Source organism: Martes martes (assembly GCF_963455335.1).
Source record: "Martes martes genome assembly, chromosome: X".
NCBI classification, from domain to species: Eukaryota; Metazoa; Chordata; class Mammalia; order Carnivora; family Mustelidae; genus Martes; species Martes martes.
Window position 1 is genome coordinate 47,569,148 of NC_137897.1, and position 22,825 is coordinate 47,591,972.

The 22,825-nt window shown below is 42.1% G+C and overlaps 1 protein-coding gene across 2 annotated transcripts; it reads right to left on the reverse strand.

Moving 5' to 3' along the window:
* Positions 1-15,128: 15,128 nt before the first annotated feature.
* Positions 15,129-21,896, reverse strand: ASB12 (ankyrin repeat and SOCS box containing 12). Of its 2 annotated transcripts, XM_080794879.1 has the most exons (4): positions 21,735-21,896; positions 18,080-18,164; positions 15,869-16,718; positions 15,129-15,449 (listed from the first exon to the last, which is right to left on the reverse strand). In XM_080794879.1, exons 3-4 carry the CDS (start codon positions 16,692-16,694, stop codon positions 15,316-15,318), a joined length of 960 nt encoding a protein of 319 aa, XP_080651005.1. In that variant the 5' UTR covers positions 16,695-16,718; positions 18,080-18,164; positions 21,735-21,896; the 3' UTR covers positions 15,129-15,315. The 2 variants fall into 2 exon arrangements, with proteins under 2 accessions (XP_080651005.1, XP_080651004.1); XM_080794878.1 differs by lacking the exon at positions 18,080-18,164.
* Between the last annotated feature and the right edge of the window lie 929 nt (positions 21,897-22,825).

Here is a 22,825-nt window from a genome sequence, read left to right on the forward strand (position 1 = left end):
TGCTTTACAGGGTCCTATCTGCCTTTGAAAAGATCCAGCAGCTAGACAGGACAGAGGAGGACTGTAGCCTCTGCTCTGTGTGGAGCACAGGAACTGACATGGCTTGCTCCTGCTGGGCTCTGGCTCCAGCTCTACCTCAGATTTGCTGTATGACCTTGGCTAATCCATTTTCCTCTCTGGGACAGTCTATCACCTAATCTCCGCAAGCAGGGTATAAGGTATAAGCTCCTTGATCTTTTCCAACTCTGATCGTTGAAATCAGTTATTTCTCTAATATTCCATGATGTTCTATGACCTTCCATGACATTCTATACATCTCCAACAAAAAAGAGCAACTTGAACATCAGACCTCCTATTCTGGTCCTGGGTCTAGGTAAATGGCAGGTAGTAGGGAGCCACTGGCTCGTTGTGTGATTTTGTTGGGCAACTACTTTCTCCTCCTCAGCCTTCGTTTCCCCCACCTGAATGGCTGAACCATAATATTTCCTTGGAGCTGTGCTTTCCTGTTTTGCAAATGCAAAGTCCTGATTCTCATTTGTTGGACCTGTTTTGTTGGACCTGATTTGGAAGTGTCCTTTTTCAGGTGCCTCTTCCAGATGCTTCTGCAACTGCCTTGTGCCTCTGGTTGCCTGCCATTTGTTCATGTTTCACCTAGAACCCTGATTCTCTGAAGTAGGCCAAATATTACAATTTGAAGAAGACAGCTTCCAAATCCCAGAGCCCAGAGAAAAACAGGGCCAGAGCAGTCTCCACTACCTCTCTCCATAGGGAGAGGAACTGTGCAAAACAGTCAAGTGGTGGGCTTGAATAATTGTGAGGCAAGGAGGTACTTCTGTGCTACTCCTGTCACAGAAGCTAGTTCTCTATGTCCTCTTCCTAGTGGCCAAACATTCCATTGTATCAGTTAGCCTTGGGATGGACAGATATTGAACACTGGCCTGGGTCCAAAAGACATAGGGTTTTAGAAAAACAAAAGTAGTATTTGACATGCTACTGAAGTCCTCCAGCTGTGTGCCCTTCTTGGTCCTGCTATTTCTAAATCTCAGGGTGAGAGTGTATGTGTACATTAAGGAAGAAGAGGAGGGTGGCACAAATCCTGATTTGCATGGTCCACTCTTCTCCGAGACAGTGTATGGAAACTACAAGTGTGAGCATAAACTTGTACCTCAAAATGCCTTCTCAAAGAGGGAGTCTTCCAGCCCCCTCTTCCACATGCTGACTGACACAAGTTGATCAAACAATTTGTTTGATCACTATAGGGGCTAGTCGTCAGAGAACAAGAATACTTTCTTAAGTTTCTTCACTAACAAAATGGAGATAATACCTCTGCTGCTTGGTGATATGTGGTGGCAGTGAAAAGCTTATGAGAACAGATGTGCAGGCTATATGGAGGCAATTTCATAAACTTAGGTAGACAGACTAGTCCATATGAATATGGTGCTTCTAAATGCTCCATGGGTACCTCCTCTATGCCAGGCCTGGTGATAGGCATTGGGAAGAGGGGGTACATTGGTAACATTCTGGGAGAATGGGCACTCAGTGGATGGAGTTCCTAGAGGAGCTGAAAGCTAGACTAGAAGTGATCTGGAGCATTGTAGATGAAGAGCTTCCTTCCCCCCAGGGTGGGAAGAAGCATCAGAGAAAAGTTCCCTGGAGGGATGACCTTAACGATTATGTCAAGTCAGAAAAGCAGGGAAAGGATTCTTACCCAGTCCAAAGCCAATCAGTGTGAGAGAGTGTAGTAGGTTGGGCAAGAGCTATGATTCTGGACACCTGGGGCTGGTGCATATGGATATAGGGGGAGAGAAAGTATTTGTATGGGGGAGAGAAAAAACTGAAAATTAGGGCCAGAAAAGATAGGTCTGGGGCCAAAGTGTGTAAGACCATGATTGTCTAGCTAAAAGACTGAGGCTCAGCTAGCTAAGTTTGTCCTTCTCAGAGAAGCAAGCAGAATAGTGTAGTGACTTTGCTACCAGACCGCCTGAGCTAAGATGCCGGCTCCATCACTTAGGAGTGGTATGACCTCAGCAAGTTATTCTACCTCTCTGCATCTCAGTTTTCTCTTCTGCAAAATGGGAATAATAATAGTACCCATGTCACAGAACTGGGGTAAGAATTAAGTATTTCATTTAAGTATTTCTCACAGCGCCTGATACATCCAAAGCTCTAAATAAATGCTAGTTACTGTTATGTTAGTTAATGCCGGCTTTGTTAGTCTCCTGATCCAATGTACAGATCTTCATAGTTATAGAACTTATATGACTTTGAAAGAATTTTTTGATATAAACACACATGAGTCTATGATTTCTTATACACAAATTTCTTTTTTTAATTTTATTTATTTGAGAGAGAGAGAGAGAGAGAGAGAGCTTGTGAACAAGGGAGGGAGGGGCAGAGGGAGAGGAAGAAGCAGACTCTCCACTGAGCACAGAGCCCAACACAGGGCCTGATCCCTGGTCCCTGAGATCATGACCTGAGCCAAAAGCAGATGCCTAACCGACTGCGCCATGTAGGTGACCCCACAAGTTTCTCTTGATTGTACAGAGCCAGACCAAATTTCCCAGGGCAGAGGATCTTTGGCCATCTTTGTATCCTTAGCACCCAACAGAGAGTTTAGCACAAACTTAATGCTTACCATAAGTTTGTTGAACATAGTCAAATTAGGCATCTTCAGGCCTAATATTAAACTTAGTTGCCAGCATCCACCAGAATGATGTTACCACTCTCTGAGCGCTGCTGTGTCAGGCTCTGTATTTAGTGCCACACCCATAATGGTGAACTAGACACAGATTCTGGCCTTAGGGCAGTTCAGTGTCATGGAGGAGATACATAACCCATCAGACCAATGCCCTGCAGTTTCTCACTTAGGCAAGGCACTGGATGGTGTTGCCATCCACTGAACTGAGAAATACAGGAACAAGATTAAGGAAAATGCAACAACATGAATGGAACTAGACTGTATTATGCTAAGTGAAATAAATCAGTCAGAAAATGTAATGCTTCTGTTTAGGACATTCTATATTTGACTTGTCTTAAATCCCACCTCCAGGGCTTTGTACTTGCTGTTCCCTCTGCCTACAGTGTTTGTCCTCTGAATAGTAACATAGTTTGGGTCTCGTTTCCTTCACATGTCTGCTCAAATGACATCTTTTTAGTGAGACCTTCCCTGGACACTTAAAATATAAAATAGCAATCCCCATTTCTACCCCCTTTACTCTTCAATCCCTTAACTGACCTTTTTCTTACCCATAACATATATCACTCCCTGGCATATGAGTTTTTATTGTTATTTATTTTTGTCAGTTTTTATTTTTTATTTTTTCTGAGTAGGAAAAAGGGCTAAGCTCTGAAGCAGGCACTTTATTAATAAGAAATTCATTTTTTTCTTTTTTCTAATTGAAATACAGTTGAAATACAATATTATATTAATCTCAAGTACATAACATAGTAATTTGACATTTATATACACAGCGTCAAAATAAATGATCATTATAATAAATCTAGTTACTGTCTGTCACCATACAAAGTTATTACAATATTATTGACTATATCCCTTATGCTGTAAATCATCCCCATGCCTTATTTATTTTATAAATGAAAGTTTATACCTCTTAATCCCCTTTACCTATTTCACTCATCCCCTAACCCTCCACCCTTTGGCAACCACCAGTTTTTCTCTATATTTATATGTCTGTTTCTGTTTTGTTTTGTTTATTCATGTGTTTTGTTTCTTTTTAGATTTTATATATAAGTGAAATCATATGATATTTGCCTTTTCTGACTTACTTTACTTAGCATAATACTCTGTAGGCCCATCCATGTTTTAAGAGTACATTTACGTATTCCATGCTCATGGATTGGAAGAACAAATATTGTGAAAATGTCTATTTTACCTAAAGCAATCTACACATTTAATGCAATCCCTATCAAAATCCCATCTATTTTTTTTAAAGAAATAGAACAAATAATCCTAAAATTTATATGGAACCAGAAAAGACCTCGAATAGCCAAAGGAATATTGAAAAAGAAAGCCAAAGTCGGTGGTATCACAATTCCAGACTTCAAGCTCTATTACAAAGCTGTCATCATCAAGACAGTATGGTACTGGCACAAAAACAGACATATAGACCAATGGAACAGAATAGAGAGCCCAGAAATAGACCCTCAACTCTATGGTCAACTAATCTTCGACAAAGCAGGAAAGAATATCCAATGGAAAAAAGACAGTCTCTTCAACAAATGGTGCTGGGAAAATTGGACAGCCACATGCAGAAAAATGAAATTGGACTATTTCCTTACACCACACACGAAAATAGACTCAAAGTGGATGAAGGACCTCAATGTGCGAAAGGAATCTATCAAAATCCTTGAGGAGAATGCAGGCAGCAACCTCTTTGACCTCCACCGCAGCAACTTCTTCCTAGGAACATCGCCAAAGGCGACAGAAGCAAGGGCAAAAATGAACTATTGGGATTTCATCAAGATCAAAAGCTTTTGCACAGCAAAGGAAACAGTTAACAAAACCAAAAGACAACTGACAGAATGGGAGAAGATATTTGCAAACGACATATCAGATAAAGGGCTCGTATCCAGAATCTATAAAGAGCTTATCAAACTCAATACCCAAAGAACAAATAATCCAGTCAAGAAATGGGCAGAGGACATGAACAGACATTTCTGCAAGGAAGACATCCAGATGGCCAACAGACACATGAAAAAATGCTCCACATCACTCGGCATCAGGGAAATACAAATCAAAACCACAATGAGATACCACCTCACACCAGTCAGAATGGCTAAAATTAACAAGTCAAGAAAAGACAGAGGCTGGCGAGGATGCGGAGAGAGGGGAACCCTCCTACACTACTGGTGGGAATGCAAGCTGGTGCAACCACTCTGGAAAACAGTGTGGAGGTTCCTCAAAAAACTGAAAATAGAGCTACCCCATGACCCAGCAATTGCACTACTGGGTATATATCCTAAAGATACAAACGTGGTGCTCCGAAGGGGCATGCGCACCCAAATGTTTATAGCAGCAATGTCCACAATAGCCAAACTGTGGAAAGCGCCTAGATGTCCATCAACAGATGAATGGATAAAGAAGATGTGGTATATATACACAATGGAATACTATGCAGCCATCAAAAGACATGAAATCTTGCCATTTGCGACGACGTGGATGGAACTAGAGGGTATCATGCTTAGCGAAATAAGTCAATCGGAGAAATATAACTATCATATGATCTCTTTGATATGAGGAAGTGGAGATGCAAGGTGGGGGGGTTTGGGGGGAGGTAGGAAAAGAAAAAATGAAAAGATGGGATTGGGAGGGAGACAAACCATAAAAGACTCAATCTCAAGAAACAGACTGAGGGTTGCGGGGGGGAAGGGGGATGGGAGAGGGTGGTGGGGAAATGGACATTGGGGAGGGTATGTGCTATGATGAGTGCTGTGAAATGTGTAAACCAGACGATTCACAGACCTGTACCCCTGGGGATAAAAATACATTATATGTTTATTAAAATAAAAAAAAAATAATAATAATAAAAAAAAAAAAAGAGTACATTTACGGCAATGAACACTGAGTAATGTATTGAATTGTTGAATATTGCACACTTGAAACTAATATAGCACTGTATATTAATTATACTTTAATACAAAATTAACTTTAAAAAAGAATAAAAGGAATGGAATTTATTATCAATTTTTAATTGTCTGCTTCCCATTATGATAATTAAGTCTCCATTAAGGCTGACAATGAACAAAATATGTAAGTAAAATATGTAGTATATAATGTTATGGAGAAAAATAGAGCAAGAAAGGAGTACAGGAAGTATTGGTGGGAGGTTGCTATTTTAAAAAGGGCAATTGGGATAGGCCTTACCAAAAAGGAGACATTCAAGCAAAGATCTGAGGAAACTGAGGGAGAAAACTATAAGAATATCTAGAGAAAGAGCATTCCAGGCAAAACAAACAGCAACTAAAAAGACCCTGAGGTGGGAACATACTGTAATGTTAGAAGAACAAGGCAACCAGTGCAGTTAGAGCAGAGAAAGTGTGGAGGGAAAGTGGTAGGAGAGGGGTCAGAAAAGACATGAGAAACAAACATATCATAAACAGAAACATCATAAACAGATGGGTTTATGAGTCATTTTAAAGACTTCAGACTTTGCAGGATTTTGAGCTGAGGAGTGCCGTGGTCTAAGTGAAATGTCCAGGGAGCTGTGCTAGCAAGGGAGGAAGAAGTGAAGTGAAGAAGGAAGCTCCTACAGTGATGTAGGTGAGAGGCAATGGTAGCCCCGACCAGGGTGGAGGCAGTGAAATGATAAGAGGTTAAATTTTGGATGTATTTGGAAGATAGAACTGGACAGGCTTGGTGATGGCACCTTAGATGAACGGTGTAAGAGAAAGAGAGGAGTAAGGAACAGGAGCCCATAAAGTCCTGAGAAGGAGGGATTGACAAGTTGAGACCAGAGCCAGGAGAGCTGGGTCTCTCAGAAGCCAAGGAAGACATGGGGATTTTATGGAAAATTGTATTACTTAGAGTGTATGTGTCAGATGCTGCATGGAAGTCCAGCAATATAGAGGTAGAAAAGATGACCTTGTATGTTTATATGGTAAGTCACTGATGATGTGGGCAAGGCCATTGTGGAACAGAGGTGAGAGTGTGCACCAGACTACAATGGAGTGTCAAGAGAATGGTCTGCAAGGAAAGGGAGAATTTATACAACATTCTTGTTCCAGAAGTTTGACTTCTATTGAGATGGTGGCTAAAAGGGACACTGGAGTTCAGATTTGTTTTCTTACAAGATGGAAAGATGTGAGTTTACTTATATGATTAGGGGGGAAAACAGTCAAGTTGAAGAGACAGGAGACAGGATAATCGATGGGTGGGACGCCCTGAATAGAGGTAGGGGATGGGATCCAGAGCCCCTAGAGATGAGTTGGCCTTGATGGGGAGGAGGGACCAAGATAAGAGGGAAGGACGGGTGGATGTAGTAGAGTCTATTGTAATGACAAGTTGAAGATGTCATGCCTAATGACCTCTAGGTTCTCCAGGAAGTGGGAGATAAAGTCCCCCAAGTGAGAGGAAAAGCAATAGTTTCAAGGAAGCTTGTTAATATTGGACAAGGTTTGAAATAGTTACAGCAGAGAATGGGAAAGTTGTTAAAGGCCTAGCTGGTTTGTAATCCAGGAATGTACTGTGATCTCACTCAGTTTCATGAGATCCTGCTTCCTATCTGTGTGACCTTGAGCAAGTTACTTTACTATGCCTCAGTTTCTTCATCTATAAAGTGAACATGAGTAAAGTAAGGTCATTGAATTAAATGAGTTAATCCATGCTTAGCAATTGCTGAGCACATTGCTTTTGCACATAGTAAGTGTTCAATGTATATTAACTCTCTAAATTTCCATGATGATTACTTAAATTTTATTTCTTCTATGGTGTTCATCAACCTAGGCTTAGAATAGGACACGGTGGCTTGATCCAAAGTTAGTCTGGTACTAGGTGAGAGATTGAAGTGATTGAATGAATACAGAATCAAAGATGGACATGGAATAATATGAAGACAGGGGAGAAGGAAAATGGAGAGAAAGCAGGAAATCATGGGGGTAACTGAAACTCAGATACTGGCATATATTAAGTCTGAGTAAGTCTTTTTTTTTTTTTAAAGATTTTATTTATTTATTTATTTATTTGTCAGAAAGAGAGAGAGAGAAAGCACACAAGCAGGCAGAGAGGCAGACAGAGGAGGAGAGAGAGGCAGGCTCCCTGCTGAGCAAGGAGCCCGATGTGGGACTCGATCCCAGGACTCTGGGATCATGACCTGAGCCGAAGGCAGTGGCTTAACCCACTGAGCCACCCAGGTGTCCCTGAGTAAGTCTTTATTGAGTGAAAGGATGGGAAAGTCTGTAGGGTCAAACTATAGGGTTCCATCAATGTCACTTCTGGAAAAGCAGGCAGTTCTGACTGGAAATGAGGGCCTGCATTTCCAGGTGAGGCCAAGGGAGTAGGGGTAAAATGGAGGTTATATGGTGTTAGAAGAGTCAAGGAGGTGAAGAAACTGCACCACTGGAACAGACCCTGACATCAGCCCAGTCTCTGCTTTTCTACTGAGAGGAGGCAGCCTGTGCTAGGAGGAAACTGATGAAGTAGGAGCTATCAAATAGACTAGTGTCTGGAAGCTATTGTCTTCTGTAACTATTGACAGACAGAGCTTAGAAGGTGCGAGGATGAAGCAGATGGTCTTTTATCTTGAAACTTGGTCTAGAAGATTGCTTGACAGTGGAAGAGCAGGATTTCCCCAGGCAGCTCAGGAACTATTCTAGAAGTAAATGAAGTGAGGAATGCACAAGTAATGTGTAAGCAGTCAAATATTCTGTGTTTACAAGAGGATGGTTACATCAATGCTGCCAGAAGAAATCCAGGATATATGGTCAATTAATTTATGACAAAAGAGCCAGGTTATAAAATGGGGAAAGAACAGTTTCTTTAATAAATGGTGTTGGGTAAACTGGACAGCCACATACAAAAGAGTGAAACCAGACCACTATCTTATACTATACACAAAAATTAGCTCAATATGGATTAAGAACTTGCATACAAGACCTAAATCCATAAAAACCCTAGAAGAAAACGTCAGCAGTAAACTCCTTGACATGTCTTGGCAATGACACTTTTGGATTTGACACGAAAAGCAAAGTCAAGAAAAACAAAAATAAATTAGTGGAACTAAACCAAACTAAAAAGCTTCTGCACATCAAAGGAGGACATCAACAAAATGAAAAGTCAAACTCCTGAATGGGAGAAAATATTTGTAAGTCATATAACTGATAAAGGGTTAAGTCCAGGGGCGCCTGGGTGGCTCAGTGGGTTAAAGCCTCTGCCTTCGGCTCAGGTCATGATCTCAGGGTCCTGGGATCGAGCCCCATATCGGGCTCTCTGCTCAGCAGGGAGCCTGCTTCCCTTCCTCCCTCTCTGCCTGCCTCTCTGCCTACTTGTGATCTCTGTCTGTCAAATGGATAAATAAAATCTTTAAAAAAAAGGGTTAAGTCCAAAATATATAAAGAACTCATACAACTCTTTATCTGTAATGTCATTTGCAAATATCTTCTCCCTTTCCGTGGGTTGTCTCTTAGTTTTGTTGACTGTTTCCTTTGCTGTGCAGAAGTTTTTTATCTTGATGAAGCCCCAAAAGTTAATTTTTGCTTTTGTTTCCCTTGCCTTTGGAGACATGTTTTGAAAGAAGTTACTGTGGAGATGTCAAAAAGGTTACTGCCTATGTTCTCCTGTAGGATTTTGATAGATTCCTATCTCACATTGAGGTCGCTCATCCACTTTGAATTTATCTTTGTGTATGGTGTAAGGCAGTTTCTTATGCATGTCGCTGTCAAAATTTCCCAGCATCATTTATTGAAGAGACTGTCTTTTTTCCACTGGATATTTTTTCCTGCTTTGTCAAAGATTAGTTGACCATAAAGTTGAGGGTGCATTTCTGGAGTCTCTATTCTGTTCCATTGGTCCATGTGTCTGTTTTTGTGTCAATACCATGCTGTCTTGGTGATCACACCCTTGTAATACAGCTTGACATCAGGCAACATGATGCCCCTGCTTTGTTTTCTCTTTTTAATCATTCCTTTGGGGGATTCTGGGTCTTTTCTGGTTCCATACAAATTTCAGGATTGTTTGTTCCAGGTCTTTGAAAAATGCCAGTGGTATTTTAATAGGGATGGTATTGAAAGTGTAAATTGCTATGTACAGGATAGACATTTTAACAATGTTTATTCTTCCAATCCATGAGCAAATGATATTACAGATAAAGGGCTGATACCCAAGATCTATAAAGAACTTCTCAAACTCAACACTCAAAAAACAAATAACCCAGTCAAAAATGGGCAGAAGACATGAACAGACATTCTCCAAAGAAGACATACAAATGGCTAATAGACATGAGAAAGTGCTCAACATCATTAGCTATCAGGAAAATACAACTCAAAAGCACATCAGTTAGAATGGCAAAAATTAACAAGACAGGAAACAATAAATATTGATGAGGATATGGCAAAAGGGGAACCCTCTTACACTGTTGGTGGGAATGCAAGCTGGTAGTCACTCTGGAAAACAGCATGGAGATTCCTCAAGATGTTAAAAATAGAGCTACCCTATGACCCAGCAATTGCACTACTAGGTATTTATCCCAAAGATACTGATGTAGTGAAGAGAAGGGACACATCCACCCCAATGTTCATAGCAGCAATGTCCACAACAGCCAAACTGTGGAAGGAGTCAAGAGGCTCTTCAACAGATGAATGGATAAAGAAGATGTGGTCCATATATACAATGGAATATTATTCAGCCATCAGAAAGGATGAATACCCACCATTTGCATCGACATGTATGGACCTGGAGGGGATTATGCTAAGTGAAGTAAGTCAGACAGAGAAAGACAATTATTTATGGTTTCACTCATATGTGGAACGTAAGCATTAGCACAGAGAACTGCATGGGGAGGGAGAAAATCTGAAGGAGGAGAAATCAGAGAGGGAGTTGAACTATGAGAGACTATGTTCCCTAGGAAATGAACTGAGGGTCTCAGAAGGGGGTGTGGTGGGGTGCAGAGGTAACAAGGTGATTGGTATTAAGGAGGGTATATGTTGTAGTGTGCACTGGGTATTATACATAACTAATGAATCATTGAACACTATGTCAAAAACTAATGATATAGTGTACAGTGGCTAAGTGGATAAAATAAAATAAAATAAATAAAGACACTTCTTTCACTTAAAAAAAAAGAACTCATACAACTCAATAGCAAAAACAAAACAATCATTAAAAACTGAGCAGTCTCATATGGTTTGTCTCCCTCTCCTATTTCTTCCCCTTCAGTTTTCCTTCCCTTCCCATATGAGACTCTTGACTCTGGGAAACAAAGTGAGGGTTGCAGAAAGGGAGGTGGGTGGGGGATGGGGTGACTTGGTGAGGGCAATCAGGAGGATATGTGATTTGATGAGCACTGAGTGTTATACACAACTAATGAATCATTGAACACTACTTCAAAAACTAATTATGTACTATATGATGGCTAATTGAACATAATAAAAAAAAATCACACAGGGAAAAAAAAATTAAAAAGAAAACATGCAGATGGCCAAGAGGTACATGAAAAGGTGCACAGCACAACATCATTAATCATCAGGGAAATGAAAATCAAGACCAAACTATACCTTGGCTAATTGAATTTAAATTAAAAAAAATGAGCTATCACCTCACACCTAGTTAGAATGGCTATTATCAAGAAGGCAAGAAATAACAGTTGTTGGTAAAGATGTAGAGACAATGGACCCCTTGTGCACTCTTGGTGAGTAAATGCTGTGGCCACTATGGAAAATGGTATGGAGTTTCCTCAAAAAATTAAAACTACAGCTACATATGATCCAGAAATTGCAATTCTGAGCATCCAAAGAGAAAGAAAACACCAAAACTGAAAAGATATATGCACCCCCATGTTTACTGCAGCATTATTTACAATAGCCAAAACATGGAAGCAGCCTAAGCGTCCATTGATGAATGAATGAAGAAAATGTGGCTCAACTGTAAAGAACAATGAAATCTTGCTATTTGAAGCAACGTGGATGGACTTGAAGGAAATATGCTAAGTAAGATAAGTCAGACACAAAAAGACAAATATCATATGATCTCCCTTATATGTAGAAACTATTTTTTTTAATGAACTTATAGGTACAGAGGAAAGATTGGTCATTGCCAGAAGTGGGAGGTAGGAGTTGGTTGAAATGGGTGAAGAGATAAAAGGTACAAACTTCCAGTTATAAAATAAATAATTCATAGGGGATATAATGTACAGCATAGTGACTATAGTTAATAATACTCTATTGAATATTTGAAAGTTGCTAAGAGAGTAGATCTTAGAAGTTCTCATCACTAGAAAAGATTCTGTAACTATGTATGGTTATGGATGTTAACTAGACATTGTGGTGATCATTTCATAACATATACAAATATTAAAGCAATGTTGTACATCTGAAGCTAATAAAATGTTATGTGTTGATTATATCTCAATTTAAAAATATAATGATGCCGGATTTTCCCTGGGAAATCAGAAAACATGTTTTCCATACATTTAATAAATCATTCCTATGACTGTGCATATCTCATTCTAAGAATCGAAATCTTTAAGTCCAAAATACCAGAGTATCCATGGCCCTCTCCAGTCTAGTCCCCAGCCTAACTCTTGTTCAAATACATTGAACTTGAACCAAACTAAACTGGTTAGCCAAACACTGGCCTTCTTTTTCCTGCTTCTGTGTCTTTGCTCACAGAGTTCCCTCCACTCATACCTTTTATCCCCCTCTGCTGATTAAAACTCTTTCCACCATTCAAGGCCAAGATCAAATATAATCTCTTCCATCAAACCTTCTCTGTTAGCAACTGAAGGGGACCTCTCTGGTGTCTGAAGTCCAGTGGGCCATTTTGTACTTTGGATCTAGTCTTTGAGGTCCACCTTTCTGAATAAAGCAAAAGAATTTTCACATTGCCAGAGAGAACACAAACTCTAGGTGAATAGGTGCAAGTGCAGAGCTGAGCCAGCCCCAGATTCATGACAATGCCAGGAAGGAAGGGAGGAAAAGAGGAAAAGAAGGAGGAAAGGAGGAAAAGATGGTGAGAGGTAGCCTAGGTCACCTGAAAGGGTTAAGATATGGCTTCCTGGAAACTGGTAGTTGTTGTTAGGAAAGTGGGAGTGTGGTGGTGGTAGGGAGACTGGATTATCACTGGGGGCCAATGCCAACAAGAAACTAAAGGCCAAGGGGGAGATTTCACTCCAGGAACAAACATATCACCTCTGCCTTCTCCTCCTCTTCATGCCTCCTAGTGAAAGTTGCCTCAGAAGATTTCTCATCAGACTTTGAAATGACCCATTCCAGCCCCTGTCCTATTGTCCAAATGGGAATGGTCAGGCCTGGGGAGGGGAGTAAAATAAGGAACCAGGCCTTGAAGTTGTCTCTCCTCACCAGCAACACAGGCAACTGGAAAAATAACAGCTAGGGGTAGTCTGGAGAGCTGGGACAATTATGGGAACTTGACTTTGTCAGGATCTCAGTCTGCTCATCTGAGTTCTGGCCCTTCCTTTCTGCCTAGAATTTGGTGTTCTCTTACATTCTTCTCAAATGTTATTCCTTTTGAAATGCCCAGAGTATCTACATGCTTTCATGGGTCAGCCAGAGAGTCCATGTCCCAGATGCCACAGGAGAGGTCTCCCTGGCCAGTCCCCATTTGAAAGATGTACTTTCCCAGGGGCCTATAGCAGATGGAACTGCTGAAATTGACTCCTAATCCTCAAGAGCCCTAAAGGGATGGGAGACAGAGCAAAGCATGGGGTCCAGGACAGTTCCTTCCTCAGGAGACCAGATTGAAAGAAAGGTAGAACAGAGCTATGTCTGTCTTCCCTGAGTCTGTCTGTCTGTGTTTACAGCTAAGTCCTTCAGTTATTTTGATCCTCGTAGATAAACAGTTGCATACTCTCCAAAACAAAGATGAAAATCTGGAAGCTGAGTGGAACAGGACTATGGAGATAGATATCCAATTTTCTTACCTTCCTTCCTAAAGTTTCTCAGGCACTAGGAGCTAGGGAGAGTGGGGGAGCTAAGGAGGCAAGTCAGATCAAGAACTTTTCCTCTGCCTCCATTTTCTCATAATAGGAGATCATGATGTAGAGGGACTGTCAAAGCAGCTCCTAGGACGAGCTCTAAGCATCTAAAGATTATCTGGGGTCTCCTTCTCCACTCCATCATCTTGTGTCTCTTTCACTATTTGTCCACATCCCCACCCACAGTTGTGCAGGAGAAATACAAGAAGGTACTGTTAGATGCCTAGATCTGAATTTGGGTGGTTATTTATCCTGGTCCAGGATCTTGTCCACATCATGGGGGGACTGATCACTGTAGGAAGCATTTCCCAGGTCCTCTCATCAATCATCTGGCTGGGTTCAATGAGGAACTGGGTGAGATATTAGAAAAATGAAGAAACCATGGTATTTGGCCTCTGCTTTTGTGCCTCTGGTGGTATCTCTGGAGTGTCTCTTCTGTGGCTCCCAATGTATACACTTCTAATTCTACTATGTGATCCCTGCTCCTGGCTCAGAACATACCACTTTTTCCCACTGCCCCTCCATTCTTCACCTTCCCTTGCTCAGCCCTCTGCAGCAAGTGGGCTGACCCCTGTGAGCTGTTTCCCAGGTTCTCATATTCGTTGACTTCTATTTTCCCCCAATGAGAGTGACACTGGAGACAGACTGACGGGCAGCAATGAAGAAAAGGGGAGGGTATTTTTTCCTTTCTTCTGGTTTGACCAGCATCTTTCTTCTGTGGTTCTAGCACCCAGGGACAATTCTATGATTCTGCTTTCCATGAGGTGACCCCTGTCCCGGGACTCTGACCATACCTCCTTCCTCATCCCTTCAGTTTAGGGATAGTGTTGGCATCCTGCTGTAACTAATCTCTGGGTTACCTTCCTGTCCTGCTTGGATTCTGAACCTATCCTCTATGTAACATATTTCTTACCTGCATTAATTTCTCTGCTATAGATATTTAGTAGTTTGTTTTCCCAGTTATAACTTTCTTTAATTTAATTTTTTTATTTCTTTTCAGTGTTCCAGAATTCATTGTTTATGCACCACAATTATATCGTGACTATAAATTGGACTAGTGGGTATGCAGTCTATGAATCAAGGTGAATTAATGGAAGGATCCTTAGTTACTTGTCTCAGAGGAATAGGGGGTTGGGTGACAGCCCCAGAAAGGGTGCCTTGTAGCAGTCAGAGAAGTGAATGGAGGTACAAGGCTGAGCAAGCAGATGCTACACTTGCATCCACTTGAATTCTTTAGGACCTTGCTTCTTAGGACAACATAGCTCTAAATTTTCTTGAGAATCTTGAAGGAGGTGTGAGTCATTGGGTTACTTTTGTTTTCCACTTTCCATAGCCAGGACTCCTATACCTGTCAAATGCCAGATAATTACCATCCTTCCCCTTGGCTAACGAGACTGCTTTCCCCCGTGAACCTCCCTCCCCCCCATACACATAGCAGTCATAGCAGCAACCAGGATTTATTTTGATGAGGATTTTATTGTGGAGGATAATACAGGAGAACAGACACTAGAATTTATTTTGAGGATTTTATTATGGAGGATAATACAGGAGAGCAGCTCTAGGTGAATAGGTGTAGCTGTAGTGTCTACCAGCTACCTGGATCCCCAGGTGGTTTTTGTAGGCATTGTGGGTTTATGGTAAGGCTGCAAGATTACAGTTGGTGTTTGAGGTAACTAATCAGCACAGGGGGAATATCCAACTGGTCAAGGGCTTGTGGTTGGCTGGTCTGGAGCAGAGCTCTGCGGATAACTAAACGGGCCTGTGATAGTAGTGACCGAGGAGTGGCTACGGCAAGAAGAAACAAGTCATAAGAAGGAATCCTCAGTGTATTTCTCCCATCTAAGCCTGCATCCACCCTGCCCTGGCTCCTGCAGCTCTAATTGCTTTCTCCCTTTTATGAACCATGCCTCCCCCCCAACACCGTCCTCAATGCATGGTGCCAATAGGAACACCTGAGGCCTAGATAGGACATGTTCAAGGCCACAAAACAGTAATTGGCAGAGCCAGAACCAGAAATTCTGTTAATGCTACTCCCACCTTATCTTAGTGATCCCTTCCTTAATAAAGAATCATCTTCTCCAATGGGGTCCTAGGAGAGGGAGGAAGATGGTAGTTTCTCCAACTCATCTTGGCTTTGGGGGTGATTTGTGGCCCTTGGACCTCAAAGCCAGGAGGTCCATAGACCTGAGATGCTTGAAACTTACCTCGGGCCTGTAACAGCAATGCACTGCCTTTATAATCTTGCAAGTTCAGGTCCAGGGAGAGAGATGGAAGGTAGACATTAGCACCAAAATCAATTAACAGCTGGATGTATTCTGGTTCACAGTTATGGTGGAGACAGATTTCCAGGAGGGTGCGGGGCCGTGGGACACAAGCCAATAGGCGCTGGTCAGTACAGTTGTAGTTGGGATCTGCCCCATGAAGCAAAAGCAGGCGAAAACAGTCAAGATGCCCATAGACTGCAGCCAAATAGAGGGGACCAGAACATGAAGCTATGTTTGATGCCCAGACTGGTAGTTTAGCCTTGACATTGGCATCTGCACCATGGCCCAGGAGTTCCTGAAGGATGGCAGCAGCACCATCACGGGCAGCTGTGAGTACGGGAGAACAGTTGTTGTAGATGCTACCACCAGGACAGGCACCAGCTTCCAAAAGCACACGTACACAGTCCAGGTGGCCATGACTCACAGCAGTGAAAAGTGGTGTCTGTGCCTTGACATCCAAACTGTCAACATCAGCACCATGTGCCAGGAGGACCTGCAAACACCTGAGGTGGCCATAAGAAGCAGCCAAGCGCAAGGGTGTCCCAGGGACACCCCAACCACTTCTACTGTTGATGAAACGTTTGTAACGCTCCTGGCACAAAAGCTGGTCCAAGGTATAGGAGTCATTGTCATACACTGCTTGACTGAGAGCCTGCTTCTCCCCCATGTCGGTGTCCTCCTCCTCCTTGTCGGGCTGCAGGAGGGAGAAAATCTTGGTGATGTCCATGAGGTTCATCCTGATTGATTGGAGCAGAACTATTCTCATTATGAGCAGGAGGATATGCCAAGTCTGTGGGTGACAAATATTGGGGGAAGACTGAGGGCCCACATCAAAAAGCCTGGATGCCAGCCCTTTCCCCCCACCATTCATCATCAGGCTCTTCACTCATGGGCCCCTTTCTTCCAATTCCTACTTCATCTTATTTTAGGGCTCAGAGATAGCTTCCAAAACAGATCAGGCCATTTCACAGCTTGGTGCCTTTGTATATGTTGTTCTGCTTGACCTTCATCTCCTACTTCTGGGAAGCTTTCCCTAATCTCCTCTTCTTGCTCAGGGATTCCAAAGGATCACAACTAGACTTTAGCTATGAACTTTCACACTACATTTGCACTTATCTGTGCTTCAGTGTGTAAATTCCAAGATAAGGAATGCTGTATCCATCTTGTATTCCTCCACTCCCAGAAGAACTCATGATTGGGGATTTGATAGAGGCATCTTCCTTATTTCAGAATGTGTAGACTAATGAAGTGGCTTTGGTCTGGCAGTTGCTAGGCCAGAAGAATGTTGTTTTGTGTTGTCAAGTTGTCATCCCTAAGCATTCTGACATTAGCCTCACGGGGCAGGCCCTCAATTCCATCTGTCAGCCTTTTAGATGAAGTTCAACCTCCTCACAGTCCTTTATATGTGACCTCCCCTCAGACTCAGGCCTCATGCTTAGGCAACAGAGTTACACAGGAAATGGATGTTGAATGATATTTACTGATTAAGTAAAAGTGACATTACAAAGAACACTTCAAGTAAAATGAAATCAAAGAGATGGCAGGAAATAGTCATTTCCAGGGCAAGTCCTCTTTGGTGGACAACTGGTTTATCCCCCAGGACCACTTCAATACAAAAGTCGCTTTGATTCCCAGCACTTCCTTGGATCCCATGGAGTCCCCATCCCTTTGAGTAAAACCTTTTCCCATCATCTCTGCCCAATACAGCTTAGAGTCTTTGCCTCAACCCTCAATTCTTCTCTCACCATTATTCCTAGGCCTTATAAAATTATCCATGGCCCAATAACTGACTTAACCCTTTGACCTTACCTGGCCTATTCCTAGTGCTCCAAAGACAAATTCACCCACCTCAGTTTGTAATGTCATCAGGGTAAGCTGGTAGGTTTTTCAGAGCTCGTCTCCCTACTCTCCCATACCCTGCAGCCATGGTCTCAGGGCCACATATCTCCTTTTATTCACCATCTACCTCCACCCCTCTTTGTTAGCCTGGTACTTTAGGTACATACCTCATAGAAAAAAAAACTGTGAGGTGGGTGGGTGGGGACTCCCTCAACTTTAGGCCCCTTCTCACTCACTAGCATCAACTCCATACATGGTCTTATTATTTGAGGTATGCAATAATAAGTAGAGGATTTTAAAAATCAGACAGACCTTAGTTTGCAACTCAGCACGCCCAGTTCCTAGCTCAGAAGACTTGGGCAAATCTCCTCCCTTCTTCAGGACTCAGTTTCCTCATCTACAAGACAGAAATGATTGTCCCTGCTTCATGGTGCTGTTCAGAGGAGAAGAGCTACCGTAAAGGTGAGTTTCCTCTCTCTACCCCATCAGCCTCCTCCATGGCTCCTTCCCCTCAACCATCTTAGGAAACAAAGCACTTCTACAGTCCTTTCTCTTACTCTAGTTACCTTTCTCTTCATCTCTCTCTTTTTCATTGAACGTATCCAAAAAGTTGTCTACCATCTACTTCCTTTCTCCTGTTCATTTCTTCACCCTCTGCAGTCTGGCTCCACCTTTCCTCCGTCACACTGAGATGGTTATTTAAAAATTCATCCTTTTGGTTAAATCTGCTGGCTTCTTCTCAGATCTTTCTTTCTGTGACCTTCCTGGTACATCTGTCCCCACTAACAACTTTCTCCTACATCCTCCTTTGGTTTCCTGACCAACAGACTCTCCTAATTTTTCTCCTCTATGTTCTACCCTGAAATAGTTATGCTCCCCTTTGTTCTCTCCTTGATCTTCTTCTTTCCAGTCCCAGAGCTCCAGCTCTCAAGTTAATTCTGATGATTTCAAGTTTATCACTCCAAGCCCCCCAGCTCTCTTTTCAGCAAAATGTATTCACTGAGTTTCTTCAGATACTTCAAAGTCAGCAGTATCACATCACCATTACCGTCTCCATTCATCACCAAATTTGATCCATATTTGTTTCTCACTATTCATCCGGTCAACCAAACCAGAAACCCAAGACTCATCTCATTCCTTTTATATCTTTGTCCCATGTTCATCCAATTACTCATCAAATCTTAAGGATTTCACTTTCTAAGACCTCTATAGACCACATCCTTCAGACTTATCTGCATTGCCAGTGCTTTACCCAAGCACCTATCATTCTTTGTGTCAACTATTATAGTAGTCTCTTAGCTGTTTTTCCATCTCAACAGTTTCTCCACATTATAACTAAAACAATCATTTAAAAACACAAATCTTGTCTGTGTCAATCCTCTGTTTTAAATCCCTTAATGGTTCCATTTTCTTTCAGAGTATAGCCCAAATACTTTGACCTGGCTCACAGGTCATTTATGAGCAAATCTTGGCCAATAACATCTCCAGGCTCACTTCCTGCTACTCCTGTACTTATACCCCATGATCCAGCAATAAGAGAAAATAAATGACAGCTCTCCATATACATCATGCTTCTTTCTGTCACATGTAATTTCTTCTGATGGGTTAGTTTCTCCAGAGTTTGTACTCTTATATAACCATAGCAGTTATGAAACTGCTTTGTAACTCCTTTATATGGGTCTGTTTTATATCCACTGCATAATGAGAGGACATATAAGGTAGTGGTAAGACATTGTCTGGAATTCTGCTCCAGTCCCAGCTCCACTACTTAGTAGTTGTGTAACCTAGAGAAGATCACTTAATCTCTCTGTGCCTACTTCCTCGTCTCTAAAGAGAGGATGATAGTAGTACCTGCTTCAGAGAGTTATTGTTAGGATTAAATGAGTTAACACTTAAATTAATAATTAAATGAGTTAAGTATTTAAAATAGTACCTGAATGTAGTAGTCAGTAGCTCAGTAATTGTAGTACCAAGTGATTATTATTACCTAGGTCTCCAATTTCTACTATTGCTCCCTTACTTAAAGTCCTATAAATTCAGAGAAATGCTTCAAATCATTTAATTCCCTTAGTTTCGAGATTAAAAACCCAAGGCTCAGAGGAGAGCAGGGACTTTTTTCTAAGGTCACATGGCTGTTACTGTCAATTGTCTCATTAGCAAGAACTCAGAATATACCTATAATCTTGTGCTTTTCAAACTTATTCACATGGTGGGACAGGTAGTATCATCCCTATTTTGTGGGTGAAGAAAACTGAAGTCTGAGAAGGAAGGGATTTGCCAGGTGCTTTACATCAAGGAAATAGCAGAGCCAGAAATAGATACATGTTTCCCTACTGCTCATCCTGTTCTTCCTACTGCAACATTAAAAGCAAACACGTGCCCCTTTCCCTTGCCTTAAGCAGAGTTACACTGCAGTTCCCAGAATCCTTAGTTTTGAGGATCATGCTGAATTCCAGGGACTTCAGTCATGGAATATTTCTTTACAGATCATTTCTTCTGATAGCCAGTGGGGATTCCCTTGCTATTTGGTGGAAGGGGAGGCTGGTTCCAGGGATATGAAGAAGGCAGGGAGTATGGAAGGAAATGCCAAAGCTCTCACAAAGGTCATACCAGAAGTCCATAGCAGGGCCCATCTAATGAGCCTCCACAGGGAGATCAAGTCATGGACCCCAGCTGACTTGGACACTTGAGTGAACTGTGCCTTACCAGATAGGGTAAAAAAATCTAATTAGTCTATTGTCTAACTTCACCTTGCTGTGGTTATTAAGCTAAGAGATATTATGTGACCATTCTATGCAAGGATGCCCTTCCTGATCCCCAAAAGGCAGAGGTTTTAAAACTTTTTTTGTGACATTGACCTTTATGGCAATTTGGTTAAGTCTCTTGTCTCCTCTCAGATTGTTTTTTAATACATAAAATAAAATACATCAGATTAAAGGGAACGAACTATATTGAAATATAGCTATTTTTAAACTACATGATTTAGTAATAAATGTTATTTATTAACACAATAAATGCCAAGATCTATTAATAATTTAAGTGATGATAAGTATAAATGACATTTCCAGATCTCATCTGCAAGTGTAATATGATATGTAATGTGATTTCTTCTGATGACCAAGTTATAGGAACTGGTAATACTATAGCCCTTTGTAGTCTGCTCGTCCTCAAAAGGAAATGGTAAATTTCAGTTAGAGAGGTTAAAAAAAGGTAGTTGTTTACTTCATCCATGTTTTTATACCCTTTAAATTCTATCTAAGGCCCTCTTCTGGGTTTATGAATACATGTTAAGAACTGCAGGGACGAGGCTGGGTTTAGTGGGCCCTGGAAAAGTTCTTGAGGCATTAGCAGACTATTTTTTTAAAGATTTTATTTATGTATTTGACAGACAGAGATCACAAATAGGCAGAGAAGCAGGCAGAGAGAGAGGAGGAAGCAGGGTCCCTGCTGAGTAGAGAGCCTGATGCGGGGCTCGATCCCAGGACCCTGGGATCATGACCTGAGGTGAAGGCAGAGGCCTTAACCCACCGAGCCACCCAGGTGTCCCCATTAGTAGACTATATTTAAGCTTTACCTTTTTCCACACAACCTGAGGAGCTCTGCCCTTCTGCCCTTGAGTCCAGCCAGATGCACCCCACAACAGAGACATATAACACACAGGGATACAAAGACAGATCTGTACCTTCCCTATATTGTGCAGACACAATTTCCCTCAAGAACTAGGTCCATTTGGACCCCAGAGCCTAGGCATACACACCTTCTTGGGACAGATATAGCAGGAAGCCATTATCATAATCCTCCTTCCCTATACGGGCAGATTTCCCTACCAAATCTCCCAAGTGCTCCCAGAAACCAGATCCAGTAAGAAAAACCTATGAAGCCTGGTGGTTACAGGTCCATGGGCCTGCAACCCTAAGTGTTCATTCCCCCCGGCAACATCATTTTGTTTTAGGCTCCAGATACTCACTGGGCTTCAGCCTGAGACCAGGCTGCCTGGAGTCGCTGCCAGCTGCTGCCCCTCTATGAAGCACTGGGCCCTGGTGGCCCCTCCACAGGGAATCCTTATTTGCCCTGAGGCCTAAGCAGACGGGGTCCTTGGTTTCCACTGTTAACAACACTGCCTAAAAGCTAGGCATCAGGTCCAGGGGTTAATTTTAGTCTATCCTCCACCCCCCTTCCAAGGGCAGTCTTATCTTACTAATGTCTTTCTGGGAGCCATCCCAGCAAAAGGAGGGGGGGCATTTGCAGGGAAGTCCTGGAAGCTCTGACTGACAGATAGACAGGTGCTTGGTGAGGCAAGGCCTCAGGCTTCTAGTCTGTCCCTGCTTAGGCATCCCCACCATTGAAACAGGCCAAGCTCTTGCACTGTGGGTGTTCCTAACTATCCACGAAAGGGCCTGAAAAGGCCCAGCCTCCTCTATTACATCTCCCTCTGGGTCAGGGACTCTTTTCTTTCCCTCTCTAACTTAGCGTCTCTGAATTTCCTTTTTCCATTCTTGAAAGTCCAGCAACACATCATTCTCCCCTCACACCACCCTGCCTCCATTCCCAAGAGTGAGGAGAACAGTGAGAAGCAAAGACTCCCATACTGGAACATGTGTCAGTGAAGTTGAAGAAGTTTTTAAAGCAAAGTTTGAGAAGGCCCTGCTCATTTATAAAAGCTTCCCCAATATAGTAACCTCAGTTCTACCGAAGGGAGGCGGAAACAGGAGACAAACCATGAGAGACTGTGGACTCTGAGAAACAAACTGAGGATTTTAGTGGGGATGGGGTGGGGGGATGGGTGAGCCTGGTGCTAGGTATTAAGGAGGGCACATATTGCATGGAGCACTGGGTATTATATGTAAACAATGAATCTTGGAAGACTACATCAAAAACTAATGATGTATTGAATGGTGACTAACACAGCACAATAAAAAAAAAAAAGAAAGAAAGAAAATGCCCACAACCTCTCCCACTCTTCTCATACCTAAAGCATCAAACCAAATACTTCCAGAACTGGAAACTTTGTCAAAAGCTCAGCTCTTAAGAGTATCATCTTATCTCCTTGGTTTCTTT

Excerpts from the sequence above, each read along its gene's own strand:
- ASB12 (XM_080794878.1), bottom strand. The coding sequence starts at position 16,694 with ATGAGAATAGTTCTGCTCCAATCAATCAGGATGAACCTCATGGACATC. Across the intron at positions 15,450-15,868 it reads ATTGCTGTTACAGGCCCGAG|CCACTCCTCGGTCACTACTA; the intron begins GTAAGTTTCAAG and ends TTCTTGCCGTAG.